Source organism: Alosa pseudoharengus, unplaced genomic scaffold (genome assembly GCF_046254945.1).
Source record: "Alosa pseudoharengus isolate Yale_2024_CS ecotype anadromous, Long Island Sound unplaced genomic scaffold, YU_APseudo_1.1 YU_APseudo_1.1_scf_16, whole genome shotgun sequence".
Lineage (NCBI taxonomy): Eukaryota > Metazoa > Chordata > Actinopteri > Clupeiformes > Clupeidae > Alosa > Alosa pseudoharengus.
Genome location: NW_027468630.1, coordinates 13,615,527 through 13,640,774, shown reverse-complemented (window position 1 = coordinate 13,640,774; position 25,248 = coordinate 13,615,527). Strand labels below are relative to the sequence as shown.

At 40.6% G+C, this 25,248-nt stretch overlaps 1 protein-coding gene across 1 annotated transcript; it reads right to left on the bottom strand.

Moving 5' to 3' along the window:
• Window positions 1-7,671: 7,671 nt before the first annotated feature.
• Window positions 7,672-24,047, bottom strand: LOC143126097 (uncharacterized). Its single transcript, XM_076288014.1, has 11 exons — window positions 24,008-24,047; window positions 23,519-23,611; window positions 21,778-21,858; window positions 19,545-19,625; window positions 19,163-19,297; window positions 11,916-11,957; window positions 11,597-11,695; window positions 11,182-11,271; window positions 10,150-10,248; window positions 9,942-10,052; window positions 7,672-7,940 (listed from the first exon to the last, which is right to left on the bottom strand). The coding sequence occupies exons 1-11, from the start codon at window positions 24,045-24,047 to the stop codon at window positions 7,822-7,824; spliced, it is 990 nt and encodes a 329-aa protein (XP_076144129.1). The 3' UTR covers window positions 7,672-7,821.
• Between the last annotated feature and the right edge of the window lie 1,201 nt (window positions 24,048-25,248).

Here is a 25,248-nt window from a genome sequence, read left to right as displayed (position 1 = left end):
CCTTTAGGGAACCATACACTAACGTTCCCGAACGTTCCCTTAACGTTTTGTGTTAGTGGGGTATGAGTCTATATCAAAACGGTTGTCTAGGTTCGTGGCAAGTTATTCCAAGCCTTGTTTTTAGTGCATCGTAGATGCTTGTGTTCATGGCCATTCATATATCTATGGGGAAGTTCATCACATAGCCTACAAATACACGTCATGTTATCTTTGTAGTTAGACAGTTAAATGTTAGAGAGGTGAATGTTGCTGGCTTCATAGGTTCACGAAGTGACCGCGCGCCAGGCTACTGAAGGAGACCGTAACCGAGGGTATGAGTCTAATCAAACGGGTGTTATCGCAACTTTGAGTTCGCAGAAACCTATTTATTTCTCGTGCATCTTAGGTGATTGTGTACCCTACATAGATGTTCATAGGCTACATTACCGATGGATATAAAATACAAATACGTCATGTTATCTTGGAAGTTATGTTAAATGAGATGTTTGTTGGTAGGTAGGCTGTCACGAGGAGACTGGCCTACAACAGGTTAGAGACCGTAACCGTGCTAATGCATGAGTAATCAAACGGGTTTCTAGGTTCTTGGTAAGTTCAGTTATCAACTGATCCCAAAAGCCTTTATGTTTCGTGCATCTTGGAATTGTTCTTTGATATTCATATGCTAAATTACAAAGGGGGGAAATATTATATGATATAGGCTATGTTATCTTGGTAGTTAGTTAAATGTTAGAAGTTAATAGGCTATTGGTAGGCTCACGAGGAGACCGCGCACAGCTGAACAAGACCGAATGTAACCATGGGCAGTGCTTGAGTCTAGTGTAGGTCAATATGAGTGTGTATGTCAGCTAATTGCAGAGACATGGAGAGCATGACATTTGCAGCTTGAGGCTACATGTCTTGGAGCGACTATGGCGGGGGAAGTAACGCACGATATAACACCCCCCCCGTCGCGCGAACCGGTGACCGAATCTATTAACTCGGTAGGACAACCAACGACCATCCGGTTGAACCGACTTGCGTATAAGAGTCGGTTGTCCCATCACTACAATATGATTGATCCACCACAATCTAGTTAAGCCTACATGCATTCACTGCCCAACAACGTGATATTCCTGGGTTTCAGGGATTTCAGGTCAACATAAAAAAAACTAAAAAAAATAAATTAAACTTGCTGATTAATGGGTTCAAGGAACCAGCTGTGGAATATCCATCCTTGTCTCAGCTCAAATTTTATTTTAAGTTCACGTTAAGATCTTAAAAATAGCCAAGGCTACTCAAGTTTTTCTCCCCAATTAGGCTACTCTTATCTTGCCTTATTTCTCCTCATTTCGAATGTTGCCTTTTAGGCTACTTATTATGACCGCCGCTAGCGAAGCTAGCGAAGCGGTCATATAGGGATTGTCAAAGTTTTTTTTTTTTTTTTTTTTTTTTTTTTTTTTCGTCATCTACTTCCTGAAATTTTGGTCAACGATACCCGGGGCACCGAAACACCGGGGCACATGAAATTTGGTGGGTATGTAGCCCCACTAGACTTTTACGGAAAAATTTCGTTTGGTCCCCGGGGGCCACTCCCCCTCCGCGCTGGGCCCCCCGAAACCCCAAAAATTCAGTTTTTCCTTAATAACTACCTGAACCGTGGCACCGAGGATGAAGACATTTTTATGGTATGGTATGTTGGTCTCAAGGGCCCACATCAACCTAGCCCATAATCACTCATTTGTGATTTGCACCCCCCCGGTAAAAAATGAAAATGCAATATCATTCTGCTTTAATCGCCCCTCTCTTCAGTAAAGATGTTCAGAACTGCACCAAATTTTATGTGTATGATTAACCTGACATTCTCTGGGGGTATGCCAAGTTTCGTAGAATTTCATCCATGGGGGGGTCTAAAAAATTAAGTTATGTGTACATTTAGTGACTGTACACTCATTGGCCTGTAGATAGTGGTGCACACATATACACACACACACACAGGCACGTATTCCATCAGTATCGGCAATTAGAACGGCCGATACATAATTACACATTCAGTAGGATTAAAGGAAAACCACATATTCATCATAATAATAATTTGGCTGCATTTCCAGTATTGGCGTCACGTAGTCGTTTGTCCACTAGATGGCGCATCGTTGCAGTGAGACTAATTTTGTTGGAAGTTAATCTAAAGTGGGTTGAAAAGACACTACGCTTCCTACAAGGACAAGACTGTACAGTAGTTTGCCGCAGAGAACGTCTAAGGGTAGGATGATTTCTGCATGACATAAGTGAGTTAGCCACAACACGTTCGCTACGTGATGGTTTTTTAATGGAAAATATATAGGCTACCTGAAAGATAACCTGTCTATGATGCATCCTAAACACCGGGCTGCGACATTTAGCTGCTCAAAGTCTCAAAAAGCATCTGAGTCAACGCTCATTCCCAAACACCCATATAGGCTACAATCCTCTATTTTCAAAGGTGATTCAAGTAAGGAAGAGCATGGCTCAAAGTAAAGTAACTGAAACTACATAAATTCGTCAAAGTGAATAATTTGTGTCAACTCGCCGCAATGTAGATTTATTAACGCACCCGTGATGATCTACATCTCCATTTAAACCAGATGTTTTAGAGCGCACGTTGAGATGTATTCAGGACAGGGCTGTACTTACACATATTTGTTGCACGTGCTACAAAAATCATTCTTTGCGATGGATGATGATTTAGTACCAACGTTACACCGGTCAGATACAGTTTGCCTATGGCTATTCCGTGAGACTGAGGCGCTTTTTGTTTGTTCGAAGTGCGTGTTTAGGGTGTGAGAGGGGAGTCGATGTGCTTTGATTCCAGCTTGGTAGTTGTAGTCTATGCGATTAAAAAACACGTGTGTGTGAAGTATCCAAACAATGATAACGCTTTCATTATGGCTGCTTAACCACAGACCTTGAGCTACTGTACAGTGGGTTGGGTTCCATTTACAAGTGTCCACTTCATTCGCCCTTTCCGTGATCTACGTGAAATGTATTACTGATATGCAAAACTATTAACTTTTCGCCAAGAGGTGGCAGCTTGATACTGTAAGGTGTAAGCCATTGGTTCCAAAGGAGATTTTATTTGGGTCGCCAGCATAGCCTAGTGACAAGTGTTGTGTAATAGGCCTAGCATAGGGCCTACCTTATATAGCTTAAAGTTTGTTAACAGTCACGGTTTTGTCATAACTCCCTCTATGCATTTTTGCATTTAGAATAGCTCTGAAACCGGGGGGCGAACACGTCGCAGGGGGGCGCCAGTGCGTGGATATCTCAATCGCAAATTAAACAATATTTCTATCGGGCGACTATCATGGACTAGGCTGGGTGAAAATCAAAAGATTGCGTCAAAAGATTGAGCTTAACCATGGACCTCATAGTTGCAAAATGCAAGAAAACATGAATCAGCATATTATTTGCACAAACAATAACGGACAGTAGCTCTTCAACTTTGCCCGTTAAAATGTGTGAACAGTCTCGCAACGCATTTCATGAAGGCCCTTTTGGACATGTCAGTTATTTGAACCACTGGGTAAAACGGCATTTAGTTTTAGACTACTGGTATTTAATTTGTGCATTGACAATAAAGCTGAATATCATTTGAACTACTGTAGATGACTAAACTTATGCATATGTAGAAGAAGAAACATTCACAAAAATCCATGACGTGACCTCTCTTCTTGATAGCTGTTGAAAACTGCATGGAACTGACAGGGATTGTTTTGTTTAATAATAAATAAATAAATACATTATGCTGCTACCTTCTGCTTTTCCCAAATACAATGTAGCCTACAGGTGTACCTTTCATCAGTCCAGTTGCAATGGATGGACTGTGATGAACTGCCCTACTTGTGATTGTTTAGAGATTTTAAAGGTTTTATAACAATACTACACATTTTTTGGCCCAGAAACAAATCTATTCACCTTTGCAGCGTCAGTAGGCTACTTTGTGTGCGGAATGTGTGCAAACACACATTCCAAACAAGCATACACAAAAGTTTCAAGAGTGGGGGATGGAGTAGAAAATGGAGACAAATTCATTAATATGATTTATTTTCGCGGAATGGATGTACAGGACTGAGCGGCGGTCATATTTTGTACCGCTATGCGGTACATCTAGTTTTATTTCACATTAAACATTAGGCCTAGGCCTACACTCTTCTATTTCTTGAATTTCCCCTTGGGGATCAATAAAGTATCTATCTATCTATCTATCTATCTATCTACAACTAGGCTCCATCCATCCATCCTAATATTATACACGCACGTTAAACATTATGATGCTCCGGACCTTTGCTTGAGGAAATTTTCCGTAACTGGACCTCGCTGAAGATTAATTGAATACCCCTGGCCTAGTGTTTCTACATGTTGGCACAAAACATCATTTCTGTCAGAAGCCAGTCTATAACGCATACAGGGGTAACATGAGGTGAGTCAGACAGAAGAGGGGCCTGTCTTAGTAGCCTATTCCTGAATCCTGTACCTTTCAAACTACGTTAAAATTGTGTGATTAGCCGCGAGGATAATAAAATCTAAATTAAAAGACAAAATCTTATTAGGCTCCAAACCTATGAGTCTAAGCATTAGTTTAAAAAAATCTTCATGTGTAAGTAATAAATCAAAGAACCACATTCTGTGTAATATAGAGGTTATCATAAGATACTGTAGTTTGTAATTTCTTTTAAAGTATACATTTTGAACACAAATGGAGTCACGGGTCCAGGGACGGACCAGTGAAGTTGCTTCTTCTCCACCCTTCTCTTTTCACAAAACTCACGGGGGTGGGGGGTGGCATCTGTATCCGTCAAAAGTTTGGAATAACCTAATTGACTGACCTAACTAACGACTTGTTTGTGATTTTTAATAATATTTTTGCATGAAATGTATTGAAATTCTGTTTGGGGGTCCCTCAGACCCCACCACAGATTTGGTCCCCCCCAATGTTGACATCATGACTACGGCCTTGGTTTTAAGAACCATCATTTAGCCACATCCTCATTGCAGAACAACTTACTTTACTTTTATTTTATATATGTGACCCACCTGTGTGTCAGAAACAAAAGGACTCCATGCTTAAAGAATGTGACACACCTGTGTGTCAGAAGCAAAAGGACTCCATGCTTTTATTTTATAAAAGTGACACACCTGTGTCAGAAGCAAAAGGACTCCATTTATAAATGTGACACACCTGTGTCAGAAGCAAAAGGACTCCATGCTTGTATTTTATAAAAGTGACACACATGTGTGTCAGAAGCAAAAGGACCCCATGCTTGAAGAGTGACCATCAGTGGATGTTTTTATTCTCACCTGATAGAATGTATTCAATTACATTTTGGTGTTTTAACAGCAAAATGTACTCTGTTTTTGATTATTTGTTTATTTTATATAAGAATGTATAAAAAATAAAAAAGGGAACTTGGTAGAGGACATATGGTTTGCTCCTCTTAATGTCAGGATTTCAGGAATGAGGACCCAAATCAGGAATGAGGACCCAAATCAGGAATGAGGACCCAAAAGCACGACCAGTGAAAGAGGGTTTGAATCAATCTAGACTTTTACTCAAATACTCTAATATCTAATACCTCAGAAATACTCTAATACCTTAGCATCAACACTCATGCAGAAATACTCTTAATACCTTAGCATCAACACTCATGCAGAAATACTCTTAATAATACTCTAATACTCTAGCATGAACACTCATGCAGAAATACTCTTACAGTAATACACTTACTCTCAGGAAACAGGCATCACAATCCGACAAAGACACAAAGCAGACACAGAACTCAAATACACACAACAATTAAGTTGATAACCAATGATAGAGTAGATAATCAGTAGAAACATATGCTGTGCATGTATGAGATGTACATTTGTAGAATTCAGAGAAAAAAAAGTTTCATTCTTGAATGCCTGGAGGGTGATTATCCTCATCAATATTCTCATATCTCTCTGTTAGCAAGTGGAGGACCCATAGGCTTTTCTTAATGCTTTTAATAGTAAAGGGTAAATAGACTGCATTTATAGCACTCTTCTGCTCCTCCGAGCACTCAAAGCGATTTGCAGAGTAATGTCTCATATTCATCCATTCACAAACACACACTTATACACCGATGGCGGAGGCGGGTTCAGTGTCTTGCTCAAGGACTCTTCAACAGGATCAGGAGGAGTTGGGCTCGAGCAACCCTCCGGTTACTGGATGGTCTCCGCCGCCTCAGAGAGAATTACTGCAATGATTAAGTGTCTCCCTTCAAGGCAGCTTAATTTTGAGGGGATGACAGAGAGCTCAGCTCCTGTTTAAAAAAAAAAAAAAGTCTTAAACTTTCTGGTTTATCAGGTCTGAACATTTGTAAAAAAATGTACACTTATCAGAAGTTATGTTTATACCTGTGAAGTACTTGGATGTTTAAACTTGTTCTTCATTCTGCTAAAAGAAATATGGTCAAAGACAGAAGTAAATAGAGTCAAATAAGAACTGTACTTAACAGTAACTTCTAACAAATTTCATTATATCACAGAAAATGCATATTTACCTCATCATTCTCCAACCTTCAAAATCACAGAGTGGAAAAACATAAAAGCAGAAAATACAAAAACTGACATCAGTATAAGACTCCAGATCAGAGTGAAAGCTATTTCATTTTGAATATTTCAGCTCCTGACCGCAAAACACAAAAACAACAGCAAATGCATTGCAATTTGACCAGAATTTTTACCACACATGAGTTTTGAACTAGCCTGCATGGCTAACATCAGACCTCATCTCAATTCATCGTATTTGAAACGTGTTTTACGAATGCCCAAAGCCGTTTATTGGGCACTATACGAATGTCTATCAAATGCGTCTGTACGTAGCTCATAACGGCTTCGGTGTGTCGTCATCGTCTTGCTGCCCTCCCTCCGTTCTGTGATTGGTCCCCTAACTGAATCGAAAATTTGCTCCATGGAATTCAAGCTGCCTAGCAGCGTGAATAAAATCGCGCACGTAAGGCAGCATGGGAAAACCCAGGCTAGTTTTGAACATTAATTAAGGTGCTTTTCAAGATTGAGTATTTTGTGGCACTGACACATGTAGTTATTTCACTTACAGACTTCGCAAACAGCCACTAAGATGCATTCAAGTGGCAGCACAATCATTCTGAGATCATCCACCGGACGCTCTCCATGTCCTGTGGTTTAGAGAATTATACATCATTTTAAGGAGAATGAAAGCATTTTTTCAGCTGTAAGAATTATATGGGTAAGAAGAATTACTTGCTTGTACTTACTTACTGTCTGGTATAATACAGTTATCAGAGTAATCGCATTCACTGCAGTTAGACCAGTTCCAAAACCATGTTGAAGACTGTAGAGTATTGCTACAACACAAAATCCAACAAATCATTCAACTACCATACACACATTTTTAATAGCCTATTCCTGATCAATATCTTTCTCTGGAAAGTATGACTGCACACTTGATGTTCCTGGCACACATAGTCAAGCACTCCATATTGAGCACATTCATGTAGAAACACAAAACTACTGAAATGATGAAGTACTTACGGTGCTTATTAGCTCTGTCATTACAATGTGCAGTGGCACTTTTTGGGGGGTGAAGCAGTAAGAGTGCTGCCAACATGTGAAGATATACTGTAACGAAGATACATCCTGACCTTTCTGCAGATTCATTAGAAGAAACTGGTTACATGTATCTTATCATGTAAAAATAGTTAAAAGTATAGAATAGGCTAGAGTAGGTGGAACCATATCAAGAAAGACTATCTCTTCACTACTTTTTCATGTGATAGTGTCTGATTCTAACATGATGTAGGGCTACTGAAGCACAACACAGGTCTTACTTCCATGGATTCCATTATGTTGGCTGACAAAGTAAATGCATATGAAAGCATATGTGGTCATAAGAATTGCAGCAATGGTGAAAGAAATCCTATCTGAAAAGAAGAAGATACAATTTGTCACAAAATATGATTATACAGCTCTGGAAAAAAATGAAGACCACTAAAAAATTTTTTGATGTCATCCTACAGTTGCTGAGTGACATTCGAATGAGTTGACAGTCATATTCAAATTTGCAGTGGTCTCTTAATTCTCTTAAAAAAACATGTATTTATTTATTTTATTTATTTATTTTTTTTTTGGGGGGGGGGGGGGGGGGGGTGGTGTCTGCCTTTAATCTGACAGGACAGTAGAGAGAGTGACAGGAAGCGAGCGGGAGAGAGAGATGGGATCGGGAAATGACCCAAGCTGGACCCGAATGTGGTACAGGCGCTGTAACCAGTTCTACCACAACCCCCCCCCCCACGCCGCAAAACTGTGTGCTGCTCCAAACTGCATAAAACCTGTACGATCACCATAACAACCAATCCATGGGGGAAACGGCGATTTATGCACTTATATTTCTACCACTTAAAAATTGGTAGGTGTACACTTGGCCACATTTGCTCACATTACTAAAGTTTTATATGGCTTAGGCTACTCAATAAAATGGCCGCCAACGTCAGAATTCAGCAGCCAAAACAATTCTGTAAAAAGGTTTTAAGCAAGTGTTACATTTTGTGAGAGTCAGTTGGGTGTCATACCCCAAACCCAGGCTGGGAGGGTGCGGTTGTTTCTTGAAGTACTTGTTATTTGAAGTAGCCCACTGCAGTCAGAGCAGGATGAACTTACACACCATACACTGCCGATGTAATTATGTAGACAGACAGCACTTATGATGGTTGGTGTGCAAGTTCATCCTGGTTTTGTGCCATCTACAGGCTGAAGGAGGGAAAGACAGACAAGCATAAGCAAAAAATTGAGTTTCAACAGCTTCAACAGTTTCAAGAGCTACCGGGGTACAGCACTTGTGGTTTAGAAGAAGTTGCAAGAAAAGGGTTGAAAAGAAATGAGAAGTGAGATTTATTTTCTCAGAGAAAATGCAGAAATAAGCAGCAGTAATATTTTGAACCGAAGCCTGATCCTGGGAACACTGAATCCCTTTAAGATTCATTAATGTTATACAGTACATATGTTTACAAGCTCATTTCATAGATTTATCACCAAAGTATTGTAGGCTACATGAGAACTGTTGAGTTTTCTGACCGGTTTCAATTGGAGTTACAGAATGACTGCGTTTAAATGGACTTAAGTGTCCCAGTTATGAGGCGTATCCCAATTTTGATCATATTCAGAATAGGCCTATGCTGCTTATAGAGACACCTGGTTAGTTATTAATATCCTTGTATACAATGTAAATATTTGTATCCAAGTTACCAACAATAGAAATCTACGTCGCTGGCTGGTAAGTTGTAGTCTATAATCTTCATGGAACAGCATCCCTGTTTCTTTCAAAGTAGCCTACTCCAGCTAGCATAAACAGATTTCTCAAAACCGGAATAAGGGCTTATCTCGGGTTTTGAAATCAAGATATGATGTTTACATGCACAAACACAAAATCGGGATCCCGATCACAACCGAGAAGTGCAAGGGCAAGTAAACACAGTCAATGAGCCTTGAGTTTATTTTAGGTCTTTTTCAATTGGATTTTCGGTTAACAAAAACAACAAAAAGTCAAATCAAATTAATTCAAATCAAATCAATTCACCCATCATCCTAGCCTGGCTAGCGCCACCACTTCTCAATAAGACGTGGTCTGGAAACCAAACGTTCATTTTCTCGTATTTGAAAAAAATGCCCAGATCCGTTTATTGGGTGCCACAGATGTCTATCAAATGCGTCTGTGCATAGCTCATAATTGTCTTGCTTTCCCCCTTGTTCTGTGATTGGTCCCCTATCTCAGGCGAAAATTTGCTCCATTTTCTCCAGGCTGCCTTAGCAGCGTGAATCAAATTGCGCGCAAGGCAGCATGGGAACACCCAGGCTACCATCATCCATCTAATATTCCGCAAAACTATTACAATTCTTAGTGAAAGTGTTAAAATGACCATACTTACATCCACGCATTCTCATTTTCTGAGAAAAAGGTTTCTCACAGCAATAAACCACAGAAATCATTGCTACCCAGGCAGCAAAAAACGCCACAGCCTCCAAGAGAAGGACCCATCCTTAAAGAGATGACATATTGATACAACAGACACATAGTATCACACAACTTTGAGTAACAACAAAATCCTTTTGTGGAACTCTATGCTGTATACTTACCAAGTTCCGCATCAGTGTTGATGTAATGGAATACGTAAGCTATGACATTAGAAACAACCGATGTCAACAGCAAAGCTGATTCCAAACCGCAAACACAACCTAAAACATATTGAGTGGTAAATAAATAAAAAAGCTTACGACACTGAATGAAACATCAAGCTAGCTTATATGAACATACACACAGAGTGGCAATTTGGAAGAGAATACAAAAGAGTCTTCATGCTGAGATTGCTCTTGGTTAGCAAGACTGTGTATATTGTTCAACAGAAATCAAACATGATATTATTTTTTTGTCTAAAACTTGCATCAGTGCCGTCCAAATGTCCTCATTGTTTTCATTGTTATACTAAAATAGATTATTATTATTATTATTATTATATTTTACAGCTCTTATCACTCAACTTTAGCAGGGGTGCCAGTAAATGTGGAGTGCACTGTATGTTACCAACAGCAACACACCTGCAGCAACACACCTGCTGCAACACACAACACACCTGCAGCAACACACCTGCTGCAACACACAACACACCTGCAGCAACACACCAGCAGCAACACACCTGCAGCAACACACCTGCTGCAACACACAACACACCTGCAGCAACACACCAGCAGCAACACACCGGCAGCAACACACCTGCTGCAACACACAACACACCTGCAGCAACACACCAGCAGCAACACACCAGCAGCAACACACCGGCAGCAACACACCTGCCTTAACCAATAGAGCAGCATCAGTCGGAACTAAGGACGGGTGTCGAGATGCTAACTGAACTGAGGAAGGGTGTCGACATACTAACTGATACCGATTTTGCAATGTTGTGGATTTTGGGGGGAATTGATGTTAATGACACAATATGTATCTTTTTCATTCACTTGGCCAATAATCTAGCTACCTGTAAAATATACCATAGCACAACAAACAAAAATCTGCATAAAAGCCCATTGTCTGCAAGAAATTGGTCTAAATCTAACTAAGCATAAAACATTAGCCACAATTTCTTGTAATTTCTTGAACGTAGTAATACTTACAAACATAATTAACTTTCTGGGCACAATATCTCTGAGCAGTGATAGAAAGCATCAGTCCCATATTCACAGCAGACATCATAGCAAGAAGTTCTAGAAAGTAAAAAAATCTAAATTTTAAATACATATGAGGACATGTTTGAAATGTGACAGAATTTCACAGACAGTAGGCCTACACGTCAGTCTGAATACTTCCATGGTTTAAAAAACATGATGTGACAGCATTGCATTGATACCGGTATTTCAAAGCAAGGGCTATTTGGATACAAAAAACACTACACTGTATGTATACTATAGCTACCTCCACCAAGGATCTGTTACAAATCCAAGATGCTTGGTGGAGTGGTCTACTGAGAGCCATTTTTAAAATATTAGAGCTAACATTAAATGTAAAATTTGAAGAACCATATTTGCTTACTCTCTGGACTTGCTTTATAACCATTCATGAAGAGACCAAATAGTCCACTGTTGCTGAACTCAGCGCAAAGAACTAAAAGGTTGTATGGGAACAATTGGTCTGAAAAACAAGAAACATAGGAAAAGCTATTTAACTTTGTTGATAGGCTATGTTTGTTTATGAAATGTCATATACTAATATTTTGACATAAACATACAATTTGTACAATATTCCAATAAGGATTTCCATACATTGCAATGGTACAACAAGGTTTTCTATCCTAAAATCTGTTGCATGGGCAGACTTCATTTTTGTGTGATTCAGTACTCATGGTACTTACTGCTACTATGATTTCTGTGTTGTCTCACTGATACGACCACCCCTGTTAAAGAAAATGAGAAGAGAAGAGCACTGACGAAACTGATCACATACAGTAGATGACACAGAATGGATGAACGAGATATTTGACCTCTCTGACCTTCTCTGATGTTAACATAGAAGGTATGGAACTTTGACCTGTCAAAAACATGCTCAGATGCTATTGTACAAGCCAGTTGAAAAAAACCTTTGATCAGATATAGCACTTCCTCATGCATAGCTAGCATCCACATTCACGCTGATTAGCCGCCTTGCAACCAAAGACCCCTGACAACGGGCTCTAGCAACTTCTACCTGAAAGGGTAACTCAAAGTGGCGTAAAGTGTATGGATGCAGACGGTGGTCATAGGGATGGTGTATGTCAGTCTGTGTTTGCGTCACACTATGGGCCATATGTTAGCGGTATAAGCAAAGTTTTTTTTAATGATATTACCTTGTGTGTTTTATGTTTTCTTTTTTATTATGATCTTTACTTTTTAAAGTATTCTTTGACTGTTGCCCTTCTATGCTTTTACTTGCTATTACTTTTTGCTTTTGTTCATGTAAAGCACATTGAATGTAGCCTGGGTGCCAGCCGAACTTAGTCCCGCCCACAACATTTGAGGTCGGGAAGTTCGGTCTGGTTGCTCCGTTGTGGAGAAACTATGCTCGCCCCAGACCTGGGCGGACCAATCAAATCGAATTACGATGATGGACAGGTGAGCAACAGCACCTCGTCTATCACGTCATTTGAGCACCCATATGGAAAATACATATTATTTCAATGAGTTTGTATCACTGAAAACTATTATTTCTGAAAACTTTGGCCAAAGTTGAGATGCGCGAGATGTTGCATGTTGTTCCCTCGTTCGTTTGAAATCTCTGATTGACCACCTGTTCGAGGGATTTGCAACAGCCTTTGCCAGCTGTTTATAACATGTTTGTAGCATATCAGTGTTCAACGGAATTATTTTTAAAAACGGAGGGGATATAGGCTATCAGTTTTTTCCTACCCTTTCCTTTTCCTACCCGACTACATATCTCTTAGATTTCGCTAATGAGTGTTGTAGGAGATATTGATGGCACAATAACTTTAACAAAAGACCAGAAAACAATGTTAAGGCATTTGTGGAGAAGAATGATGGTTCGTGTTTTCTTCCTACATCTCACGGTAAGCTATTTCGTTGCTCTGATTGGTTAGGTCTATCCAATTGAGTGCAGAGGCATTCCCCCCCTGTATCGGTTGAAACACGCCCCATAATTACGTCCCAATGGAGCAGTATCAGACTAATATTCTGACTAGAATTTGAGTATGACAACGTCAGGCTACATTGAATGACCTCTGTGTATGAAATACGCTATATAAATAAACTTGACTTGACTTTAAGAGTAAGGAACGTAGTGCAAAATCAAACTGTGTACTTTGACAACAAGTGAGCACATGTCTGCAGAAGGAATCTGCTTGCACGTGAGATCATATATGCAGAGTATAGCCTACATGCATCTGTACTCGCCTGGTATTTTGGTAGGTAATGACAAAACAAAGTCTTACACTTAGTTATTATGACCGCCGCGCAGCGAAGCGGCGGTCATATAGGTTTAGTCAGATTTTTTTTATTTTCTTTTTTTTCGCATGTCCAAATTTCCGTCAAGGATTCCCGGGACACTGTAAGACCGGGGTACACAAAACTTGGTGGGCATTTAACCCCACATGGATAGCATGGAACCTCCTTTTTTCGTTTTGATCTGTAGCCCCCCAGCTGGACTGGACCCCCCGAAAGGAGGGTAGGGCAGACACAGTTTTCTGTGAATATCTCGAGAACTGTAGGGTTTAGGAGGACCATTTTTTTTTGTATGTTGATCTCAAAGGGCCATGTCAACCCATTCCATAACCACTCATTTCATGTATAGCGCCACCTAGTTAAACACAAAAAAGTAAAAATTAGGTATTGTAATCGCAGGAATCTGTGACCTAACATAGTCAAAACTGCATGAAATTGGAAGTGTAGGATCATTATGACACCCTCTGAATGCACGCCAAGTTTCGTGGAATTCTTTTCATGGGGGGCCACACAATAAATTAATTTATGTTACTATACACCAACTGGCCTGTAGGTGGCCGGAGACAGTTTTCTGTGAATATCTCGAGAACCGTAGGGCATGAAATTGAAAGTGTAGGATCATTATGACACCCTCCGAATGCATGCCAAGTTTCGTGGATTTCGTTCATGGGGGGCCTTACAATAATATAATTTATGTGTACATTTAGTGACCGTACACCAACAAGGATTCCCGGGACACTGAAAGACCGGGGTACACGAAACTTGGTGGGCATATAACCCCACATGGATAGCATGGAACCATCGCTTTTCGTTTTGATCTGTAGCCCCCGCCCGCTGGACTGGACCCCCCCGAAAGGAGGGTAGGGCAGACACAGTTTTCTGTGAATATCTTGAGAACCGTAGGGCCTAGGATGATTTTTTGCATATGTTTGCCTCCAGGGGTCATGTAAACCCATTCCATATGCACACATGTGCATAAACAGATACACACGCACACACATACATTCACAGTAATCCTACGTATGACACATACTCACACAGTAGACATATATACGCATGCACGCACAGGCACACACACAGGCACATAAACAGGCAAACACACAAGCACATGCACCTGCACGCACACACACCCACCCACACACACACATAAACATAAACATGTACACGCACACATGAACACAATTCAACAATTTCTCAGAACAGGGAAGATGGCGGTGGGGTTGTATAAAATGTATATTACATGTGAAATCTATGAACTAATCATGTTTTGGTACTTGTTGTCTAGCAGATACCAGTGAGAACTGAGTGTGCAAAATGCAATTCAGTGAGACAGTTAGAATCATATATGCCTTTCAGCGTGACTTATTTTTGTGGAAAACATGTGCTGGACTGGGCGGCGGTCATATTTTGTACCGCTCTGCGGTACATCTAGTTTACTTTCACTATTGACTGACAAGGGGTTACAATCGAAACATAGCCTGAAAAAAGCAACACTTATGCCAATAATATTCAAATGACAGAATAAAAATCCTAAGGATATTCATTATGCAGACGAGTCTTTACCTGGGACTCGTTGCAATTGTTACATTTCGTAACAGTACGCCTTCAAAATACCTGTGATTACATCCGCCTTTCCATTTAGACCAGGTTTTTCTTGGTCAGTGGCAGCAGAATTTTTAGTGGCGTTACATGAACATGCACCTGACCACACCTATTATTTTCATTTACAAGCTTGTGCTTAAAGGAGAATTCCGGTGGGAAATTGACCTTAGCTGCACTGAAAGATGTTGCCGAGTACTTACATGTGTCCAATAGGCACCTTCGGTCACCCCCTAGTATTCCGAATTGCGCCGATTTTCACCGAACTTGCATAAGGTTTTCAGCTAGCTGTGGGGGCATAGCGTAGCTTATGCAGCTAAATCGCTATTTTTACACCATTAAAAATTTTCCAAGTAACTCCACACTGCATTAGTAGACTTCTGAGGGTCCTGACATTTAAAACGAGATACTGAGAACTTTGGAAGTGCACAGAAAGTTTATTAAGAAAGACTGTTTATACAAGCAGTACCTTCAGAGAATCTCTCCGCTGGCCGCCATCTTGTAATGAAGTCGCGATCAGTCGACTGCCGAGCACAAACGAACAGGAAGGACAGGGGAACAGATTGCAAAAGTAATTACAAAATTACTAATTACTAATTACAAAAGTAAATAGGAAATATATAGTTACCACAACAACTCATCTGCAAACTTGACAAACTGGGACTCAGTACCTACCTCTGCAACTGGCTACTGGACTTCCTCTGTCAGAGGCCTCAAGTAGTACGTGTTGGCAACAATACCTCAAGCAGCATCACACTGAGCACAGGGGCCCCCCAAGGCTGCGTGCTCAGTCCGCTGCTCTTCACCCTGCTGACGCATGACTGCACTGCAACCTACAGCAACAATCACATAGTGAAATTTGCTGACGACACAACTCTGGTGGGTCTCATCACCAAGGGCGACGAGACTCAATACAGGTTGGAGGTCGACCATCTGACCACGTGGTGCAGGGACAACAACCTCCTGCTGAACGTCAGCAAGACCAAAGAGATTGTTGTTGACTTCCGGAGAGGTCACACCCAACACCTGCCACTGACCATCGACGGTGCTGTGGTGGAGAGAGCGAGCAGCACCAAATTCCTGGGGGTGCACATCAGTGAAGACCTCTCCTGGACCACCAACACAGCATCACTGGCGAAGAGAGCTCAGCGCCGCCTGTACTTCCTGCGGAAACTCAGGCGAGCAAGTGCTCCACCAGCCATCATGACCACATTCTACCGAGGCACCATTGAGAGCATCCTCTCCAGCTGTATCGCTGTGTGGGGCGGAAGCTGCACTGAATACAACAGGAAAGCCCTGCAGCGCATAGTGAACACAGCTGGAAGGATTATTGGTGCTTCACTCCCCTCCCTGAAGGACATTTACACCACCCACCTCACCCGCAAGGCGACCAAAATTGTGAGTGATGCAAGTCACCCCGCTCACAATCTGTTTGATCTACTGCCCTCTGGGAAGAGGTACAGAAGCCTGCGCTCCCGCACTACCAGACTCACCAACAGCTTCATACACCAAGCTGTTAGGATGCTGAACTCTCTCCCTCCTCTCCCCCCTCCACCCTCAGCTACATAACATCCTGGACATTGGACCCACAAATGGCCGCCTGCACCACTCCACTTGCACACTTGTACACTTTGCAACTTGTTGTTGTTGTCCTGGAAACACAACACTTCTGCTGCTCTTACATAACTTGCACCACTATGCCACTTTATTTCTTACTTAGGTCAAACAGAACTACCTCAGCCTCTTATTGGCCTGACTTTGCACTAGTATTTTATTTTATTGACTGTCTATGCACAATTTCAACCAAATTTTGCTGCTCTTATTTTTTCATTATATGTGCCCTCTTATTTACTTATTTACTTACTTTTTTGTTTACTTGAATGTTATGTTTGTCTGTGGACTTAAAATTGTTAAAATATGTCTTGTCTCCACCGTGGGATAGTGAGAAACGTAATTTCGATCTCTTTGTATGTCTGGAACATGTGAAGAAATTGACAATAAAGCTGACTTTGACTTTGACTTTGACTTTGACTTACTGTCTACATGAGCATGATGACTACACGGTATCAACGAAGCTCAAAAGGTTTTACATCAGTGATGGAAATCTCGTGTAATGTTGTTGACGGAAGACGTGCTGCACACGTAAAGGAAACAGCTGATCAGTTACGTGATTATTTACATTACTTGTGGACTGGAATTGGAAGTTTGCAAATCTTGAGAAGATGGCAGAATACGAAGAAGACACATAGTTATACGAGGAATTTGAAATCATCGGATCTGCAAAATATAAATGACTACGCTATTCAAAATGTCCGGATACTAGTGACTGGCTTGGACTGGCAACCATCCCCCACTCACCTCGGCGGATCCCGAGTCACGTTCGGCCAGGTTAGGTTACCTGGAAAGCGTCCGGTCCCCCACGCATGCATCTATTCCATTTATCAAAATACACACTGAAACAACGCCCACCCCTTCCTCCCTCCCAAACTACATTTCTTTCTATTTCTGATGGTGGGCTAGGAAAAGTAACGCCAGCATAAACTGCTCTCCGGAATACAAAGCTAAGTGGCTTGTTAGCAAGCAAAGTTTGGTCATGTAACGTTACACGATTCCAAAACATTGTGATTTACATGCAAATAGTCAAACAATTTCATACATACCTCTGGAGCAATTACCGTTGCTTTCGGGATGGCATTTTTCTTCAGATGTAGCCTACCCGTCTTGGGGGGATTTGATCCTCTTGTAGGGATAGCAAACTCGTCTGCATCAAAATGTCGACTACATACACGGTAATCCTTCTGTTTTAGAATATTGACAGGTGTCTCGACATCGAGTTGCAAAACAACAAGCCACTGTTTTAAAGTGGGCTCCTGGAAAGGTAGCCTGTGAAACGTTTCTGGATTGTAGCTCCTCATCCTCTTGCCACAACCTAGTATTGCACATACGCGAACCATCCTTCCTGCTCTTCGCCTCGTCTTCCTCCGTAATGTCAGGTATACCTGTAGCCTCCATAGACAGTAGGTAGCCTCACACATGCCGGCCGGTCACTCCACGTGAGCAGCAACGGATCAGCTGTTTCCTTCACGTGTGCAGCACGTCTTCTGTCAACAACATTACGTGAGATTCCCATCACTGATGTAAAACCTTTTGAGCTTCGTTGATACCGTGTAGTCATCATGCTCATGTAGACAGTAACTATATATTTCCTATTTACTTTTGTAATTAGTAATTTTGTAATTTTGTAATTACTTTTGCAATCTGTTCCCCTGTCCTTCCTGTTCGTTCGTGCTCGGCAGTCGACTGATCGCGACTTCATTACAAGATGGCGGCCAGCGGAGAGATTCTCTGAAGGTACTGCTTGTATAAACAGTCTTTTTTAATAAACTTCCTGTGCACTTCCAAAGTTCTCAGTATCTCGTTTTAAATGTCAGGACCCTCAGAAGTCTACCAATGCAGTGTGGAGTAACTTGGAACATTTTTAATGGTGTATAAATAGCGATTTAGCTGCATAGGCTACGCTATGCCCCCACAGCTAGCTGAAAACCTTATGCAAGTTCGGCGAAAATCGGCGCAATTCGGAATACTAGGGGGTGAGCGAAGGTGCCTATTGGACACATGTAAGTACTCGGCAACATCTTTCAGTGCAGCTAAGGTCAATTTCACACCGGAATTCTCCTTTAAAGTTCATTTGACAACTTATCAACTCGTGCGTTGGCAGAATAATGATCACTGCCTTGGGTGTAAGCTAGGAACAAGACTTGCATCACGTCTGGCGCCACGATGCGCTGGATGTAAGTTAGGACCCTATGTCTGTGTTCAGATTCACATGTTCTTCAGTGGTCATTTCAAAGCCTGAGATTTGCATATGAAGGAGGAAACAACAGGTTTCTGGGTCATGGTAGCTTTGTGCCCATGCACCATTGGTAGTGACCATGGGTAACAAGATACCAGTCATAACTGTAGCTATGATTAGCTGTGTGACATGAATGTAGTCGAAAGTCCACCAGTTCTGTGATGTGATGTTGAAGTCAGAGTTGTGCATTTTTTTGCTTTGTATTTTTTTTTTTACCTAGATTGAGAATGATACCACAGAAGATAATAGCGACAGCCAAGAACAGGAAAATTTCTGCAACTCCAAGTACAAATGCTTCCTTCGACAGATGATGAGATTGGTCCTCAACCAAAGCTATCTGTATAAAAGCAACTGAACAACAGATGGAAAACTGAATATGACGAAAAATATTAAAGTCACGTTTCATTCTTACTCAGGGGAGCTTGTTTTAATGGTTGACAAAATAGGATGCATAAAATAACAATAAATATCAATTGAATACCAGTGCATTCTGTAACAAAATGATGAGGACTAAATGGCCATTGACATTCAACATTTCAATTATAATTATTTCAATTATTTAGTTGAAGAAGAAGTTGAATCCATCAAACTGGCTTACCTACAGCTACTACCCCTGTTATTAAGGAGTACTGCACTGGGATAGCAAAGTCCTGGATGACTCTCCAGGGACTGCATTGTTCTGTAACAAAAACACTGGTTACGTATGTAACTGTGGTTCTACAGCTGGTGCAAGCCAGGTGGTGCTGTTTAGACTGTGTGAAACCCCTTGCGGATAGTCACTTCTCTGCCAGGAACTTATGGTGCGTTCATGCGCATGGGAAAAAAACCTTTTTCCCAATTACAACATCATTGTTCACGTCACCTCATGTGGGAATAATTGGTGGGGAAACTGGGGGAAGAGTTTGCTAACAGAGTTGCACAGTTGTGGGCTTGTCATCACTTGGTTGTCACGTTGTAGTTCATTTGTAGTCCATGTGGACTTGCATGTCCAACAGTTTCCTTCTTTCACAAGCATCTTACACCATATTGTTAAGCAAATACAGTTGTTTATTTAACCCTTGTAAAGTGTTTGGGTCTGTGGTACCCGTTTTCAATGTTTGCTAAAAGAAAAAATTATAACTTTAAAAAATAAATAATTTCCAATGACTGCACTTGGACGTGGGGGCGTCAGTTAAATTGTGCCTTTACGCCTAGCGACTAGCACCATTTGGAAACTGAGGTTGCACGGTTTCACGTCTGATTTTTGTGTAATGAGATATCTTGGTGTACTTCTGAGTAATTAAACAGAGAAGAATGGATGTGAATTTGGACACACTTTGTGTCCGTCGGACCCATATAGTTACATATAGCACTTTGAATACCTTTTCTGGTTTATTTTGGATGAAAGAGTGGTGGACACCGAAATTTTGACGATGGGTTCTGTCTCGAATTTCTGACTCGTTTTGAATCGCCTTTGACTGGCTGGCTATGGGCATGCACAAACATGTCCTTAAAACAACCCTTAACGTTCATTTTTAAAACTGTGCAACTCACAGTGGTTAGTGATGTTCGTTGATGTTCCAAAACAAGTAGCATAGCGAAATATAGTTTCTGTCGTGTTTTATTTGCCATTTTGTAAAATGCCATTTTGATTTCTTTTACTGTCTATGCTTCAGACTCAAATATTGAGCGGAAGTTTATACACGGTTGTAAGCTATCTGAAAAAATAGTTCCACAATAACAAATAACACAGATTGAAATCATACATTGATACAATATATTTGTTTTTAATAAACAACGAACACCACCACTAACCACTTGGTGAGTTGCACAGTTTTGAAAACGAACGTTAAGGGTTGTTTTAAGGACATGTTTGTGCATGCCCATAGCCAGCCTGTCAAAGGCGATTCAAAACGAGTCAGAAAGTCAAGACAGGACCCATCGTCAAAATTTCGGTGTCCACCACTCTAGTTCATCCGAAACAAACCAGAAAAGGGACTCAAAGTGCTAAATACCGTAATTATCCTTTAAAGGGGAACTTGGCAACTATTTCTAATAATCCCGTTTAGAAATCATTTGGATGGTTAAATGACCTGTTCTGGTGAAAATGGTGACTTTCCCCGCTGCCCCAGGCGGAAAACCAACCTTGCAACATTGAGACTACCGTCCCGGAAAGAGAAGTGAGAAACAAGAAACTCGTTTTAAATCGTGTTTCTTACCTTGTAACATCCACATTGTTCTTCCGAACTTATGCTAACCGTTTCGCTAGCTTGTTAACAAATCCATGGGCTTTATCATTACTTTTTTCCAGTTTGAAATAGCGTAATGCACAATTTCTCCAGCAGAGGGGGAAATCCTGCCAAGTTTCCCTTTAAGCTGCGCTTGGGAAGGGCGCAGTTACAGCATGCTACACCAGAGGCTTGGCACTAGCAAGCTCACCTAGTAGCAGTGGAGCAGTGCTGACTGTGTGTGGAAGACCACCTTTTGTCGTTGCGTCAGGAAAGGGTTAAACTTATTGTGCTTTGATCCACCAGAGGGTGGGTGCTGTATGCTCTGTAATGGCGTGTTTAGCACAAAGTAAAAATGCTGGGGTGTAGGTATATGCACTTTGTTGCACCATGCTAGTTCACCTACTGCTAGACTGGTCTGGCGTTTCTGCAGCACTTAAACTCGCCTGATAAATCCAGTAAACCAGCAATTCCGTATGAATTTTAAGTCATTTCAGTATCAAAGTGAGCATGAGTGTGGTTGCAGGTTGAGGACAAGGAAGTAGAACTAGCAAAGTACAGTACATCTCAATTAATCAATCAGTTATACTGATTAGAATTAATAAGCTGTCAAATATTGAATACCTGGAAAATGGCTGAACTTCACAAGTAGGAGAAAGCGTGTAATGTTAACAATCACACAAGTGGCTGACTCATCAACAGATCCTATTAAGGCAAAACAAAAACATAAAAAGGTTGAGAATCTCATGTAATTGTTGTCACACAGTTTAGGAGGGTAAACAATTATCTTTACAGCTACATGCCGTTTCTCGTACAACCCCATTTCCAAAAAGTGTAATGCTGAAGAAGATGCAAGGATCATTTCACAACTAATTAGGCTATGATTGGGCATAAAAAGAGCATCTAGGATTTGGAGCCTTTCAGAAGTAAAGATGTCACTCTGTTGCATTATTTGTCCACACAGATTTGTACAATCATCTATAGGACATAATATCATTAAATATTCAGAGAACCCAGAAAAATCTTTGTAAACAAGGGAGAGGGCTGAAAAACAATATTGCATGGGTGCTATCTTGATGGCACTGCTTTAAAAACAGACCTGTTTCTGTAAAGAAAGTCATTGTAAGGGCTCTGGAAAAGTTCCAATAAACATGGTCTATGAAATAAGTTTGATGCTCCATCCACAAATGCTGGTTAAAACCAAGGGCGTAGGTTTGGTCTGAGCTTTGGTGGGGACACTACCCACTAACACCCCCCCCCCCCCTCAAGTCTTTCACCAGCCACTATAGATATATAAAATGATTTAAATGTGCTATTGTCTAACTACTATCCATGATTAAAATGTGCTATTGTCCAACTTGATCTAACTATACTGTGTAGCCTACATAATCTGATTTTAATAGGCCTATGTACAGATATGTAGGCTATATTTAACATTTAACATTTATTTTCTATTTGGTCTGTTATGAAATCATGCATTGACCCATTTAAGCACAGCTCAGTTTTAAGAAACTTAAATACATGCATGCTTAGCATTTTGTGAAAAGAAAACATTGACAAACTCTTAACCGTAAGCTGCCTGTATATTCTCTGATTCTAATAATTACAGATATCTAGGCGATGTAAGCACAGCTCAGTTTTAAGAAATGCTTATAGCCGAAAGACCATGTTGAATTTTGCTACAATTTATTTCAAAACCGGATTACTCTGGAACAGCTAACTATACATGGGAATGCATTACACCTTTGTGTTCGGTATGGTTTGTCATGTGTTGCGTGAAAAGTGTGTAGGCCTACGATATTCCACCGAGACGAATGGATGTGGGGATGGCGCAGAGAAATGATCCGCAGCACTGAAGTTACATTTCAGTCGTAATTTGACATTGGTGTGGACACGTCCTTCGGTCCCCATGCAAATCTACGCCCCTGGTTAAAACACTACCATGCAAAGAGGTAATCACATTTAGACATGATCCAGAAATGTTGTTGTCTTATCTGGGGGCAAGCTCTTTTAAGATGGACCAAGGCAAAGTGGAAAACTGTCCTGTGGTTACACAAATCAAAATCTGCAAGTCTTTTTTCCCATTTACACTATTAGTGTCTAAATGATGTGTCTAAATGATGTGTCTAAATTTGAAATACTCTCATGATCAGTTATGAGTTTCACAAGATTTCTGGGGCCAATAAAGGTGAAAAGTTAGGATAACCCTATTTAAAAAACTCAGTTGTGTTTTTTGGTAAATTGAAACCGATTTGTTGTTTGTTCATTTTGTCTTTAGGTTTGAAATATTTTATGATAGCAAAGATTTACAGCAGGCAGTTAGTATTAATTAGAAATAAATCAACCAGTCAGAAAATTTACTTACCGTCACTTACACCCCAGAGGGTAAAGGCAATGGATATAATAACGTTTTGAGAAATAACCACAAATGGTAAGTTCTTTGTTTTTTCCTTATTTCCTATAAAAAAGGAATTAAAGACACATTATATACATAAAAAAACACTATAGCAATTCAAAGGTACACCCCCTCATTTTTTTCTTAAAAAGTTCTGTGAGCTCAATAAGCTCATAGCCTTGTCTGATGAAGAGCCGTGGTGCACAACACGTCAAAGCAAATAATAATGAAAAAAAAAAACATGTTTGAATTTGGTGTGTGGATCCTCTCATCTCTAATGTGCTTTAGATCCTGCAGCCACCTAGATGCTTTTGGGATGTGTGTGGCCTCTCACTGTCTCTCATTAAACTCACTACCAAATCAGTAATGCAGCAACACACGCCTGTCTTGTAAACAAATGTTTTAAATGCAGTTGTTTACTCATTTTCACAGAAAATATCGACATTGTTTAACGCTGACTGACGCCATCATCACAGCCACTGGCAGTGTTCAACAACATAACTGTACTCCTTAGTCTGTCATCATATAAGCTCCACCCCATACCGTATAAGTGATTGTGATTGGTTCCTGGGCTTTTGGTGATTCGGAAATGGACTTGAATTTGGAGCAATGCCAAGCGGATCTGCAGAGCAAATTCATGTGCTTACAGCAAGGCCGTAGTCATGATGTCAACATTGGGGGGGACCAAATCTGTGGTGGGGTCTGAGGGACCCCCAAACAGAATTTCAATACATTTCATGCAAAAATATTATTAAAAATCACAAACAAGTCGTTAGTTAGGTCAGTCAATTAGGTTATTCCAAACTTTTGACGGATACAGATGCCACCCCCCACCCCCGTGAGTTTTGTGAAAAGAGAAGGGTGGAGAAGAAGCAACTTCACTGGTCCGTCCCTGGAAATTACAAACTACAGTATCTTATGATAACCTCTATATTACACAGAATGTGGTTCTTTGACTTATTACTTACACATGAAGATTTTTTTAAACTAATGCTTAGACTCATAGGTTTGGAGCCTAATAAGATTTTGTCTTTTAATTTAGATTTTATTATCCTCGCGGCTAATCACACAATTTTAACGTAGTTTGAAAGGTACAGGATTCAGGAATAGGCTACTAAGACAGGCCCCTCTTCTGTCTGACTCACCTCATGTTACCCCTGTATGCGTTATAGACTGGCTTCTGACAGAAATGACGTTTTGTGCCAACATGTAGAAACACTAGGCCAGGGGTATTCAATTAATCTTCAGCGAGGTCCAGTTACGGAAAATTTCCTCAAGCAAAGGTCCGGAGCATCATAATGTTTAACGTACGTGTATAATATTAGGATGGATGGATGGAGCCTAGTTGTAGATAGATAGATAGATAGATAGATAGATACTTTATTGATCCCCAAGGGGAAATTCAAGAAATAGAAGAGTGTAGGCCTAGGCCTAATGTTTAATGTGAAATAAAACTAGATGTACCGCATAGCGGTACAAAATATGACCGCCGCTCAGTCCTGTACATCCATTCCGCGAAAATAAATCATATTAATGAATTTGTCTCCATTTTCTACTCCATCCCCACTCTTGAAACTTTTGTGTATGCTTGTTTGGAATGTGTGTTTGCACACATTCCGCACACAAAGTAGCCTACTGACGCTGCAAAGGTGAATAGATTTGTTTCTGGGCCAAAAAATGTGTAGTATTGTTATAAAACC